This window comes from Hyperolius riggenbachi, chromosome 10 (assembly GCF_040937935.1).
Source record: "Hyperolius riggenbachi isolate aHypRig1 chromosome 10, aHypRig1.pri, whole genome shotgun sequence".
Lineage (NCBI taxonomy): Eukaryota > Metazoa > Chordata > Amphibia > Anura > Hyperoliidae > Hyperolius > Hyperolius riggenbachi.
The window spans coordinates 244,690,654-244,706,231 of NC_090655.1; the positions used below are offsets into that span (position 1 = coordinate 244,690,654).

At 44.5% G+C, this 15,578-nt stretch overlaps 1 protein-coding gene across 1 annotated transcript; it reads right to left on the bottom strand.

Moving 5' to 3' along the window:
- Positions 1-2,844: 2,844 nt before the first annotated feature.
- Positions 2,845-14,431, bottom strand: LOC137537030 (zinc finger protein 391-like). Its single transcript, XM_068259185.1, has 5 exons — positions 14,396-14,431; positions 10,764-10,842; positions 10,543-10,640; positions 8,679-9,012; positions 2,845-3,781 (listed from the first exon to the last, which is right to left on the bottom strand). Exons 1-5 carry the CDS (start codon positions 14,429-14,431, stop codon positions 2,871-2,873), a joined length of 1,458 nt encoding a protein of 485 aa, XP_068115286.1. The 3' UTR covers positions 2,845-2,870.
- Positions 14,432-15,578: the final 1,147 nt, after the last annotated feature.

Genomic DNA, 15,578 nt, shown 5'->3' on the forward strand with positions numbered 1-15,578 from the left:
AGGGGAGAAGGGGGAATTAGGTTTTCACAGGCTGAGGGCTGGAGATGCAGATCATCTTGCCTGTATGTAATGTTTACAAACAGAACATGGCTGCTCTTATTGTATCACAGGAAGAAATAATAATATTCTGTTGAAGCTGTTTGCAGCTAGATTTGCTGTGTAAACTATCTAAACTTTAGATAAGATATATAGACAAGTTACTTGTTATAGTTAGTTTTTCTTCTTGGATCCGCTTTAAAGAGACTCTGTAACAAATTGTTTATCTTTATTTCTTCTATGCTATAAGTTCCTATGCCTTTTCTAATGTGGTCTGGCTTACTGCAGCTTTTCCTAATTGCACAGTAGCTGTGTTATCTCTGTTATATGATCTAATCTTCTCTCTATAGTCGGCACAGTCAGGCTGAGGCAGTCAGACTGGAATGTGCAGGGCTGCTTGTGATTAGCTAGAAGCTGTACACACCCCCTGCAGGCTCTGTGTGACTAACACACTCTGCTTAGCTGAGCCTATTAGAAGCTGGTTAGTTTGTTTGTAAACACTGCCTAAAACTGGCAATTACAAGCCAGGTTTGCAGCAGAGAATGGCAGAAACAGCACAGAGGGGACCAGGAGCACATAATGAATAGAATGGTATGCTTTTTATTGTAAGAATTTCAGAGTACAGATTCTCTTTAAGTAATTGTTTTATTGCACTCATTACCAAGAAGTAAACAATACCTTTTCATCAACAGAGGGGGGAGGGTAATTAGGATAACCTCTTCAAAAAGCTTATCCAGAGGGAATTTGTGAAGATAGCATCTGTGACTACTGTAAATAAGGAAGGGGGGGCATGGCAGCTCCTATAGCTATTATAAAAAGGAGAAATTCCAGGGAAAGAAAGGGTGCATAGTTCCCTTTAAAGACCAAACAAACCCAAAACTGATCAAGGAAAATTCTCAAAGTAATAATGTTAGAGAGTGTAACTCCTAAAGATTACCTTTGAAACCGAGTTTCTCCATTTCAAAAATACCCCTAGCATAGCTCTGGTAGCTTGGGGCTGTGCACCTCTTCATACAGGCTTATGACTTTTCCTGCCTGGTTAGCTTCCTCTGCTGTACCCCATCTACTTTCTGTGAACCACAAGCCTGTCTGCTCCTGTAGAGGAACAGTTTCTATTGTAATGCAGGGATGCTGGGGAATGTAATCATACCTAACTGGCTTACCCAGAGGAAATAAACTGTACTACAGTGGTAAGCCCATGAAACAGGTGTTCTAGCCATTACTTCACTTCTATACACTGTTTATGTTCACCTGATTATTAGAATATGCCTTGCTTGATTTTGGGTTGAAGAGGGAATCAGCCTTAGCGTTATGGAACATGCATTCATCCTTAAAGGACAACGGTAGTGAAAGGGAGATGGAGGCTGCCATATTTCCTTTTAAGCAAAACCAGTTTACCAGTTGCCTGGCTGTCCTGCTGATCATCTGCCTCTAATATTTTTAGCAAAGACCCTGGAGAAGCATGCAGCAGATCAGAGTTTTCTGACATTATCGTCAGATCTGACAAGATTAGCTGCATGCTTGTTTCTGGAGTGATTCAGACACTACTGCAGCCAAATAGATCAGCAGGACTGCCAGGTAACTGGTATTGTTTAAAAGGAAATAAATATGGCCGCCTCCATATTCTTTTCACTTTAGTTGTCTGAGACTCCGCATTTCTTCTTTGCTCTAAAAGATTATTTACAGCCTACAAACCTAATGCCAGAATAAATTGGTAGCAGAATAGCACTCAAACAGTTAAAGCGGATCCGAGATGAAAAACTAACTAATGTCTATATATCTTATCTAAAGTTTAGATAGTTTACACAGCAAATATAGCTGCATACAGTTTTAATAGAAAATGATTATTTCTTCCTGTGATACAATGACAGCAGCCATGTTGTTTGTAAACATTACACACAGGCAGGCTTATCTGTATCTTGATCACTACGTCTGTGAAAAAAACGTAATCCCCCCTCCTCCCTCCTTTCCTCTGCCTCTGAAATCAATGGCTAGTAACACCTCCTCCACCTCCTGCCCAGACTGGGCTCCCATAAGCCCTTGCTACTGCCAAGGCTCTCTGAAAACCTGTGGGCGTGGTTTATTTAGTTTATAGGGAATTTGAGTATTAAAACAAAAACAAAAAAGTATTTGGCTTGAGGAATGCTCTATAAAAAATAGGAAAGGAACAATTATGCAATAAGTAAAAGTTCACCTCTGATCCACTTTAAGGCCCATTTTCACTGGGAGCCACAGGTGTTTCCGATTTGACTGCGGCTCCCATCCTGCTGAGTTGCTTTAGACCGAATCGCTAGCCGTGCCATGCAAGGTTAAGTTGTTTGGCTGCGTGCTGCAGAAATCTGCACTGAAGTGTGATCTGCATGGCAAGCTATGCTACAGATAGGCAGCATTTCCCTGTGCAGCTTGCCATATCTGCCGCTAGTGGAAACGGGTACTAAAACACAGCAATTTCTTCTTCAGTGGGAAGCTTATTGCCAAAGTTAGTTCTGAACTCAAGTGATTACATGATTTTCTTTGTGTTTGCTTATCAGCTATATAGCCACTAGTAGTAAACATTGCTGTGCAATATTTCAGCTTGCAGGGATAACAGAAGGTAAAAACAGCACAGAAAACTCACTAGGTACATTACAATATACAAATGCAGCAGCTATGCAATAAAATACAATGGCAGCTTTTATAGCAGATAAACTGTACTTTGGGAACTTGAATTCTATAAACAGACAATAATACTTGTGCACAAAAGCAAATATAGTAACTGTATTAGTAATAAAAAGTAGAAAACACATTTTTTATTAAATATTATGTCAGAGTTTAATCTCGCTTTCATACATATGTCAGTGGGCATGCTTTTTCTGATGTGAAATTAGATTTCCTTTCTGGGTAAAACATTTCCCGCATTCTGAACATAAAAAAGGACGCTCTCCACTGTGAGTCCTCTGGTGCACAAAGAGGGCCTGCTTATGAATAAAACCTTTCCCACACTCTGAACACAAGAAAGGTCGGTCGCCTGTGTGAATTTTTTGGTGCCGATGCAGGTGTGAACTGCGAAGAAAATGTTTGCCACACTGCGAACACGAGTAAGTACGCTCATCTGTGTGGATTTTCTGGTGTCGGCAAAGGCATTTACTACGGGGAAAACTTTGCCCACACTCTGAACACGAAAATGGGTGCTCAGCAGTGTGATTTCTCTGGTGCACAAGAAGAGACTGTTTATACATGAAGCATTTCCCACACTCTGAACATGAATAAGGACGCTCCCCTGTGTGAGTTCTTTGGTGTCTAACAAAGTCTTCTCTCTGGATGAAACCTTTTCCGCAATCTGAACATGAAAAACTGTACTTGCCTGTATGGATTTTCTGATGTTTTTGAAGGCTTCCCATCTGACTGAAAGCTTTCCCACACTCAGAACAGGAGAAGGGCCGCTCACCTGTGTGACTTTTCTGGTGCGTAAGAAGGTTTCTCTTCTGTAGGAAGCCTTTCCCACACTCGGAACATGAAAAAGGACGGTCAGTTGTGTGACTTCTCTGGTGTTTAAGAAAGTCGTCATAAGTCGTAAAAGATTTACCACAGACCGAACAAATCTGATCACTTCCAACTCTTCCAGTATCTGAGGTGGTGGAAGATTGAGGAGAATTACACCGATTACTTGATCCATCAGCGGTGGGAAATCTTGAATGGTTATTTGAGGTAAGAGGAAGTGATCTAACAGAAGATTCATCACAATTGGAGAGATCTGATGATCTATCTGCAGGTGAAACCAAGAACATTAAAAGTACACACATTTTGCAATCTTGTGTCAGGAATGTTGCTCCCAAAACCAAATGAAATGTAAATAGACAGGCCTATCATATGGAGTATAGTATATCTACTGCATTTGTTGGGACTATGATGTAATACTGAGGAATGGAGATGGGCCTTTCATATGGTGCACAGTATTTCCTCCTCATTTGTTGGTGCTATGATGTTATACTGAGGAATGGAGATGGACCTTTCATATGGTGTACAGTATCTCCCCTTCATTTGTAGGTGCTATGATGTTATACTGAGGAATGGAGATGGGCCTTTCATATGGTGTACAGTATCTCCTCCTCATTTGTTGGTACTATGATGTTATACTGAGGAATGGAGATGGGACTTTCATATGGTGTACAGTATCTCCTCCTCATTTGTTGGTACTATGATGTTATACTGAGGAATGGAGATGGGCCTTTCATATGGTGTACAGTATCTCCTCCTCATTTGTTGGTACTATGATGTTATACTGAGGAATGGAGATGGGTCTTTCATATGGTGTACAGTATCTCCTCCTCATTTGTTGGTACTGTGATGTTATACTGAGGGATGGAGATGGGCCTTTCATATGGTGTACAGTATCTCCACCTCATTTGTTGGCACTATGATGTTATACTGAGGAATGGAGATGGGCCTTTCATATGGTGTACAGTATCTCCTTCTCATTTGTTGGTGCTATGATGTTATACTGAGGAATGGAGATGGGCCTTTCATATGGTGTACAGTATTTCCTCCTCATTTGTTGGCACTATGATGTTATACTGAGGAATGGAGATGGGCCTTTCATATGGTGTACAGTATCTCCTCCTCATTTGTTGGTACTATGATGTTATACTGAGGAATGGAGATGGGTCTTTCATATGGTGTACAGTATCTCCTCCTCATTTGTTGGTACTATGATGTTATACTGAGGAATGGAGATGGGCCTTTCATATAATGTACAGTATCTCCTCATTTGTTGGTACTATGATGTTATACTGAGGAATGTAGATGAGCCTTTCATATGGTGTACAGTATCTCCTCCTCATTTGTTGGTGCTGTGATGTTATTATGAGGAATGCAGATGGACCTTTCATATGGTGTACAGCATCTCCTCCTCATTTGTTGGTACTATGATGTTATACTGAGGAATGGAGATGGGCCTTTCATATGGTGTACAGTATCTCCTCCTCATTTGTTGCTACTATGATGTTATACTGAGGAATGGAGATGGGCCTTTCATATGGTGTACAGTATCTCCTCCTCATTTGTTGGTACTATGATGTTATACTGAGGAATGGAGATGGGCCTTTCATATGGTGTACAGTATCTCCTCCTCATTTGTTGGTACTATGATGTTATACTGAGGAATGGAGATGGGCCTTTCATATAATGTACAGTATCTCCTCATTTGTTGGTACTATGATGTTATACTGAGGAATGTAGATGAGCCTTTCATATGGTGTACAGTATCTCCTCCTCATTTGTTGGTGCTGTGATGTTATTATGAGGAATGCAGATAGACCTTTCATATGGTGTACAGCATCTCCTCCTCATTTGTTGGCACTATGATGTTATACTGAGGAATGGAGATGGGCCTTTCATATGGTGTACAGTATCTCCTCCTCATGTGTTGGTACTATGATGTTATACTGAGGACTGGAGGTGGGCCTTTCATATGGTGTACAGTATCTCCTCCCCATTTGTTGGTACTATGATGTTATACTGAGGAATGGAGATGGGCCTTTCATATGGTGTACAGTATCTCCTCCTCATGTGTTGGTACTATGATGTTATACTGAGGAATGGAGATGGGCCTTTCATATGGTGTACAGTATCTCCTCCCCATTTGTTGGTACTATGATGTTATACTGAGGAATGGAGATGGGCCTTTCATATGGTGTACCGTATCTCCTCCCCATTTGTTGGCACTATGATGTTATACTGAGGAATGGAGATGGGCCTTTCATATGGTGTACAGCATCTCCTCCACATTTGTTGGCACTATGATGTTATACTGAGAAATGGAGATGGGCCTTTCATATGGTGTACAGTATCTCCTCCTCATTTGTTGGTGATAAGGCAGATTGACGTTTGATGAGTTGCGCAGTATCTATTCCTCATGTATACTGTATTTTTTGGACTATAACACTCACTTTTTCTCCCCCAAAAGTGGAGAAAAAAAGTCATTGCGTCTTATAGTCCAAATGCAGAGAGTTCCTGACTTGTGAATGCATGCCAATACGAGCCTCCAACCTGCCGGCATGTCGGGTCTCCCTGTACTGTGCCCATGCAGAGGAGGACACGGGGACAAATGGAGGACACAGGGGGGCACAAAGGGGCATAGAGTAGGACACAAAGAGGACAGAGGCGGACACATGGGGGACACAGGAGGATACAAGGGGTCTGAGGAGGGCTTAGGGAGACACAAGAGGTACAAGGGGGCATGAGGTACATCCACAAGATGCCCCTTAACCATGGGTGCACCAGGTTTAGTATATATGTTTCCCCCTGGTTTTGTCCTCTAAACTTAGGTGCGTCTTATGGTCAGGAGCGTCTTATAGTCCGAAAAATACGGGTAATACAGGAGTCCAGAATTAAAGTGGACCTGAACTTAGAATGTCCTCTCTGTTCTAAGGCTTCTTGCACACCAAGACGTTGTGTTAGGTGCCACGTTAAGGTCGCATAACGTGCACCTAACACAACGTATGGTGCTGCAAAAGCCGACGGTAGAGTGAGCCGCGTTCGGCGGCTCGATTCCTATAATGTCTCCCAGAGTGGCGCTGATTGGCCAGCGGGACCACGTGATGCGGAGCGAGACACTCCGCATCACGTGGTCCCGCCGGCCAATCAGCTGCCGCCAGTGCAGTGAATATTAAGTAGCCATGTGCGTGGCTACTGTAGCTGGCTCTCCCCGCCTCCTCTCCGCCCCCCACTGCGCATGTGCAAACAGTCTAACGCGGCTATAGCCGCTCCAACGCCGTAGCATGCTGCACTTTGCACCGAACGTGCAGCATTACATGTAACGCAACGTGGGCTGTGTGAACAGCCCACTTGTGTTACATTGCTGTGCGTTGGGGGAGTGTTACAGGCGCACTAACGTGCGCCTGTAACGTCTTGGTGTGTAAGCAGCCTAAAAGAACAGCATAACCGTTAATCAAAAAACATTTCTTTGTTACAGTTAAAAAAAATCCTAAAATATATCTGCACTGTTTCTACTTCCTGATTCATGGAAGCAGACATATTGTTAACATCCTGGACTTTCAAATGAGCTTATCTGCCGTGACAGTCATGTGACACAGGGGAGAGGTCAAATTACAATCACAAACAACTTGTGATTAGACACAAATGAGGGTGAATTAAACAAGATAAACTCTCAAAATACATACAGGGTACATTTCTCTATATTTTCCTTCTGCCCTGTGCAAGAGTTCAGGTCCACCCTATCCACAAAACTCAACTCTCCTGACCTCACCTACCAACCCACCTCCACACCTCTCCTACCCTTCATTAACACACCCAGCCACCTCTCATCTATCCTTACCAACTGTGTAGCCTCTTCTCACACTCCCCTATTCTCTGAGACACCCAGCAATCTCTCATTCATCTTTCTTAACTGTGTAACCTCTTCTGACACTCAGCTATCTACCCAACCCTTATCTATCTTGGCACCATGAAAAGTCTTCTGAACCTTAATAGCCCACCCACAGTCATCTATCCTTTCACCCTCCTCACCACCTCTTCTGATCCTCTACTACACACACACCTCCTAAAGAGAAACTGTCACAAAAATCTTAAAATTTAAAACACGTACAAATAAGAAGTACGTTTCTTCCAGAGTAAAATGAGCCATAAATTACTTTTCTCCTATGTTGCTGTCACTTACAGTAGGTAGTAGAAATCTGACATTACCGACAGGTTGCTAGTCCATCTCTTCATGGGGGATTCTCAGCATGGCCTTTATTCTTTAAAAAGACATTCCCTGAAAATGATTAACACAAAGATGCTGGCCAGCCTTCTTGCTCGCTGCACACTATTTTGGCAGTTGGACGGAGCAACTGCCATTTACTAAGTGCTTTTAAAAATAAAGAAAACCCTGAGAACTCCCCTATGAGAAGATGGGCTAGTCCAAAACCTGTCGGCAATGTCAGATTTCTACTACTTACTGTAAGTGACAGCAAAATAGGAGAAAAGCAATTTATGACTCATTTTAATCTGGAAGAAATGTACTTCTTATGTGTATGCATTGTAAATTGTAAGATTTTGGCGACAGTTCCTCTTTATGCATTATTGCACCTCCTACTCTCCCCCCCCCCCCCCCCCCTGCACTCTTGATACTCTCTTGGCAACTCAGCTTTAGAGTATTCCTCCAATCCTGTCATCACCACCACCCTCTCATCTACCCTAGGATGCCCCATCACCTCTGCAGAACTACATTCCTCCTCTGCCTTTCCACCCCATAAAGCCACCTCTTCTGATCCTAAGCTACCCAGCCACAGTTACATATTGTGCAAACTCTTATCAAAAGCTATGCATTCCTCACTTCCTAACACTTCAATATGTCTACCTCCTCGCTCATTTTACCCATTCTACAGTATGTCTCTTCACTTCTCCTACAGCCTTCAAAACCCCCCAACCTCACCACATTCTTTGGCCACCCTCCTAGTGTCAGCCGGCACTACCCATCCCAACCATCTGACCTGGGCTGTGCCCAACAGGCACATATATTCAAGCTATCCTAAAAGCACAGCATTCTTTCTCCTAGATGTGAAGAAGCTGGCTCGGCCATTTCCTGTCACACTATATATGACACTTACTGAAGAAAAATGAACATGTGAAACACTAAATGTAAGTAGTATTTCGTTACTCACCTGGGCTGCTATCTGGAGAAGAGATCTCTACTTTAATAATCCTCATAATATCATCCTCCTCCACTACTTCTTCTTCCTCTTTAATTTTGACCATAACATCACCCTCCTTCATAGCCTGCTGACCACCTTTCACATATGTCTCTTCTTTTTCCTCTTTAATTTTCCCCATCGTGTCACACTCCTGCAAGCACTGCTGATCACTCCTCACATATGTCTCCTCTTCTTCCTCTTTACTAGTCCTCGTCATGTCACCCTGTTCCGTAGACTGCTGATCACCCCATATGTAAGTCTCTTCTTCTTCCTCTTTAATTTTTATATCAAACTGTTCTTCATGCTAAACAAAAAACACAAATAAGGGTACCTTTAAAAGTGCACCGGAGACGGAAGGATATAATACAAATTATCCATATCTGGGGCTTCCTCCAGGATGATCTCTCCCTTACTGTCCTCCTATGCAACATAGATCCTCCACAATTCAGCCTGGAAAGTCCTTGAGTTGAGGCCAGTCGGCGCAGGAGCAGTTCGGGCGCACACTCCCCCGTTGCTCTCTTTGGCTGGGTGGGTTCTGCACAATACTACTGCACAGGTACAGAATGCTCCGGGAGAATAGATGGGGGAGAGCATGTGGCTGGGCCACGCATGCACAATATGCCCCAGACCAAAGGACTTTCCTTGCCAAATTGCCCCGAAGCTCCTATACGAGAAAAAGCATGGCTGCGCTGAACAGGTGCATGAGGGCTTGTGCATGCGCAGTAGCACAGGGCTGTCGCTTGGGCTCGGTGGAAAAAGCCAAGCCCAGTCAGCTCCGTGCTACTGCACATGCGTGAGCCATGGGCACCTGTACAGTGCAGCTTTGGGGGTCCCAGTGATAGACTGGCGACAAGGAAGCAGACGGGTAAAGCCTTTGGGTTATCCAGAGGCTTCCCTCTACTAAGCTGAGTACCCAAATTGTGCACTTTTTCCCAGGGCTGTGGAGTTGGTACAAGAATCTTCTGACTCCTCAGTTTATGGAACCACGGACTCCGACTTGTGACTCCAGGTACGCAAAATTTGTCATACACCTTGACTCCAGCTCCTCAGTTTAAAGGACTTCCGAGGCCAAAATCCGGGCCCAAAACATAAAAAAAGTTAGCTACCTTCATGACTTTGTAAGGCACGGAGGACGCCGTCCGCGCCCTCCGTGCCGTTCCGCCTGGTCCCCTCTGCTGAATAGCCCCCCGAAAGGCTGCGACCCCACGGTCCGGGTCGGCATCTTCTGCCTCCATAAAGATGGCTGCCGGAAATGGCCACGGCTGCGCAGTCCGCATAGCCGCTACTGCGGCTGCGCAGCTCAAGGGCCAACCCTCCGATCCACGCTGCCTGTTACGTGATCGGGGGGTTAGCCCTAGAGCTGCGCAGCCGCAGTAGCGGCTATGCAGACTGCGCAGCTGTGGCCAGCTCCGGCGGCCATCTTTATGGAGGCAGAAGATGCCGACCCGGACCGTGGGGTCGTAGCCTTTCGGGGGGCTATTCAGCAGAGGGGACCAGGCGGAACGGCACGGAGGGCGCGGACGGCGTCCTCCGTGCCTTACAAAGTCATGAAGGTAGCTTAGAAGGTAGTTTTGGGCCCGGATTTTGGCCTCGGAAGTCCTTTAATACTTCCCAGGGCCATGGAGCTGGTACAAAAATCATCCAACTCCAACCCCTCAGTTTATGAAACCACCAACTCTGACTCAGGTATCCAAAAACTGCTCCGACTCCTCAACTCCAACTCCACAGCCTCTCTTTTTTCCTTCAGGTACACATTAACACATACATATAAATGAATATTTAATATCAATATTGTACAGTTTCTTAACAGTGTTGCACCTTCAACTCCACCTACCTGATAATGGTGGGGGATGGTGGAATCTTCCTGTGTGCAATTCCATTTATGAAGAGGACCTGTACATCTCTCTGTTGGGTTTCTGTGACTGGATCCATCTGTAGGAAGCACACACACTGAGTGAATATATATTATCTCTATGCATCTATCAGATGATGGGGGATCTAGGCGGACCCTCTGTACGGCTCTCTCCTCTACAATAAATGAAAGTCTCCTCTTACCTGGTGATGTGAGGGGCGGCTGATTCTCCATCATGGCATCCTTGTAGAGGTACTTGTGTCCTTCTGTATACAGCCACTCCTGCATGGAGACAGGGACATACTGACACCTTATAGGAACCTGACACATTATGGTACCAACACCATTCAGACACACACCATACACTCTACACACACATACAGACCCTTCACCACTGATGGTCAGCTTGCTTGGTACAGAGGGCATCAGTTGTAACTCCTCAGATACCTAGAGGGTCAAACTAAAACCAAAACATTGGGAAGGAGTGACTAGTATGTGTCATGCACACATACTAGTATAAGTGTTTGTCGTAGGTATTGATAGAGAAATAGGGAGGACTGCTGAAATAGCAGATACCTTGATTAACTATACCTACACATGCAGGCTTCATGAAATTTTGGGATGCAATTTTAGAGATCGAGCGACCTTCTGAACGTTTGGATAGCATTGATGGAGCAGATCGTGAAAAGTCAATTGATTCTATTTAAAATAATTGTATTTTTTCCATCGTATCTATGGGTTTGATTGTTTCCTTCCCATCTCAATTATCGGATTGGAAGGTCAATTTTTCAAAATTAGGTGCCCGTGCTTGTGACTGAAAGCTATATAGGCACTTGTATTGACCTGAAGAAGCGGGCAAGAACCCATGAAACGTGTTGCCTTGTGCATGAATGAATAAATATTTATTTTTCCATTACTTATCGTTTGTCCTTCTGAGAAGGTGAGAAACCACACGTCTCATTAAAAACATGCTCAGTAATAATATATCATCTGACCCCTGTCTACAGAAAGCCTGTCTGCATGTTACTGGAGACGCACTGACCACTGTCTACAGAAAACCCGTCTGCATATTACAAGACACAGACTGACAACCATCTACAGAAATCCTATGTGCATTTTGCAGGAGATGGACTGACCACTATCTAAAGAAAGCCAGTGTCTGCATGTTGGAAACACACTGACCACTGTCTACAGAAAGCCTGTCCACATGTTACAGAAGACAGGCTGACCGCTACCTACAGAAATACTGTCTGCGTGTTACAGGAGACAGGCTCACCACTTTCTACAGAAAGCCTGTCTGCGTGTTACAGGAGAAAGACTAACCGCTGTCTACAGAAAGCCTATCTGCATGTTACAGGAGATGCACTGACTGCTGTCTACATAAAAACTGTTTGCATATTGCAGGAGACAAACTGACCCATGTCTATAGATAGCTTGTCTGCATGTTACAAGAGACAGACTGACCGCTGTCTATGTAAAGCCTGTCTGCATGTTACAGGGACAGACCGACCGCTGTCTACATAAAGCCTGTCTGCATGTTACATTGACAGACTGACCACTGTGCACAGAAAGCCTATCTGCATGTTACACGATACACTGACTGCTGTCTACAGAAAGCCTGTCTGCATGTTACAGAGACAGACTGACAGCTGTGTACAGAAAGCCTGTCTGCATATTACAGGAGATGGAAGGACCACTGTCTACAGAGAGCCTGTCTGCATGTTACAGGAGATGCACTGACAGCTGTCTACATAAAAACTGTTTGCATATTGCAGGAGACAAACTGACCCATGTCTATAGACAGATTGTCTGCATGTTACAGGAGACAGACTGACTGCTGTCTACATAAAGCATATCTGCATGTTACAGGATACACTGACTGCTGTCTACAGAAAGCCTTTCTGCATGTTACAGGAGACAGACTGATCACTGTCTGCAAAAAGCCTGTCTGCATGTTACAGAGACAGACTGACAGCTGTGTACAGAAAGCCTGTCTGCATATTACAGGAGATGGAAGGACCACTGTCTACAGAGAGCCTGTCTGCATGTTACAGGAGACAGACTGACCACTGTCTACAGAAAGCCTGTCTGTATGTTACAGGAGATGGAATGACCGTTGTCTTCAGAAAGCCTGTCTGCATGTTGGAGACACACTGTCCACAGAAAGCCTGTCTGCATATTATAGGAGACAGACTGACCGCTACCTACAGAAACAGTATGCATGTTACAGGAAACAGTCTCACCGCTTTCTACAGAAAGCCTGTCTGTGTGTTACAGGAGACAGACTAACCGCTGTTTACATAAAGCCTGTCTGCATGATACAGGAGATGCACTGACTGCTGTCTACATAAAACCTGTCTGCATGTTGCAGTATACAGACTGACCAATGTCTACAGAAAGCATGTCTGCATATTACAGGAGATGGATTGACCGCTGTCTACAAAGACCCTGTCTGCATGTTACAGGAGACATACTGACCTCTGTCTACAGAAATCCTATGTGCATTTTACAGGAGATGGACTGACCACTATCTAAAGAAAGCCAGTGTCTGCATGTTGGAAACACACTGACCACTGTCTACAGAAAACCTGTCCGCATGTTACAGAAGACAGACTGACCGCTACCTACAGAAATACTGTCTGCATATTACAGGAGATGCCTGAGGGCCCTTTCACACTGAGGCGGTGCAGCATGGTAAATTTACTGCACCCAACTGCTGCCTAATTAAAGTCTATGGGGGAGTTTACACTATCTCACGCATTTCCAAACATGTTACCGTGCGGTTCCTGTGGTGACCTGAGTCGGACCAGAAGTCATGTAAGTCTATGGCAATGCGCATACATTTAAAAAACCTGCTGCAGTTTTCAGCGTTGTGCATGCCTGGAAGCGTATTTTAGCAATACGCTTTCGTGCACGTCATCGGTTGCCCAATAGGAAGTGTGCATCACTTCCTGCTTGGCCAGATGCCAGGCGGGAATTACAGCATACTAATGCTGTAATCCCTGAAGGCCTGTCTGCGGTGTGAAGCCGGCCTCACATTACCATATTAAGTATACTCCTATTTCGTTAAATGGGCAGACGATAGTCTACTTTAAGGGACCCAGCCGGAATTGTCATAAGGAAATTCTGCCAACGTGATTGGGTGAACGGCACCTCCTCAAACTTTTAGGCTAGGGTCACACTAGCCAAAAATCAGGCATTTTCCACAATGAGAAAACGCCCGCAACAACGTACATAATGCTTCCCATAATGCACCATCGCAGTGCACTTGGATCAACGTGCGGTTTTTCACAGCGGGGAAAAAAAACTTGACACTGTTGCTTTTTATCACACAATGGGGTTGATTCACTAAGCTGCGCTGCTACAGCAGTGTTATAATCCCCTGTGCACACTATTCAGCCATACAGTGCGCAGTTAAATTACGCTCGGCTCAAATAGTTTAAAGAGCGCTTCATTATACTCAACGAGTGCTCCACTGAACCTGCCCGGAGCCCAACGGGTCAGTAGCTTCAAAGTACAATATTCCTGATTGCCCCAATAGTCTGACTGTCAAGTGACAGGCCCCATGTGTGTGATTCCCCTTTGCTGACAGTCAGCTCTTCTTGCCTGGCTGCTGGTCAAGAGTGCAGCCGCAAGTGTGACCCTACCTGTAGGTTTCAGATAGGTTGTAGTAAACTACGCTCACACTATTCGGCCAATCACAATGCTTCATGCTGTAGAGGGTGCTGTGATTGGAGAATTGATTCCTATGAGGTTTCCTCCGGGGTCCCCTAAAGCAGACTAGCGCCCACATTTTTTGCCACAGGTCTCATGTACCCCATAAATATGTGCATACCTCTTCAGATAAGCCCCACAGTAATCCTCTAAACATGCCCCAGACAGACCCAACTCCACCCCCCAGATGGCAGTGACCAATAAACATACATGGGGCAGTGATGACATAAGACACATGGAGAATGATGATGACACAAGATACATGGGGAATGATAATGATGGACGCATCACTTTGCTATGTGCAGAGAGGACCATTGACAGGGCTGCAGATATTCCCTTTAGGGGCAGCCAGAGCTGTGATGTTTAATTGGAAGAAGTAGGAGTAATGCCTGTAAATATACAATAATAATATCTTTCTTTAATAAATAATACCTGACATTACCTCCCCTGCTGCCAGTTCCAGCAATGTCTCCTAACTTCTTCCTCCCTTTTCCCCTACAGCTTCCTGTATGTGCGTTCCACCTGTGTTATCTGTGCGTTCCACTGATTATCACTCCGTGTGATCAGATTACTCCACCTAGTGGAGAATTCAGGAACTGCGTGGTTTTTGTCAGACTGCATCATCTTCTACTTCGTTTCAATCAATACACAGCTGAAACCTCACTATTAGTTGCCCGTTGGTGCTAAGAGGTGGGTAGAAGGTGGGTTGCATTTTATATTCCAAGGCTCATGACATGGTGACCTCTATAAATTAGCCAAGTGTCCTATGTTTTGGGAAAGAAGGGGTCTCTAGCTTATCTTCCTCTCCTCTAGTTTCTTTGATGCAGCTCTTCTCTGCCATTCCCTCCACTGGTGGCTACCAATCACCCGAAGGATTCATTTCAAACTCCTAACATTATCATACAAAGCTCTACATAAGTTATCCCCTCCATACATTTCCTTATTATTCTCCAGATATCATCCATGATAGACCCTTCGCTCCTCCAGCTTGGTTACCTCCTCTCACTCTCTCAACCAGGACTTCTTATGAGTTCTTACCTCTCCTTTGGAACTCTCTCCCACAGCTTGTCATAATCCAAGCCTGGAAATTTTTAAATTAACCCTTAAATGAGGCAAAGTTAATAAAGAAAATCTTTACTTACCTGGGGCTTCTTCTAGCCCCTAAAGTCTACCAGGTCCCACACCAAAGTTCTGTTCTGTGTAGCACACTTCACGTGATTGCGCTCCCCTAGCCTGGACCTGGAGCACTCTGTGCAGTTCAAGTCTTTGATCACTAGAGGCATATGCCGCACCTATGCAGAAGA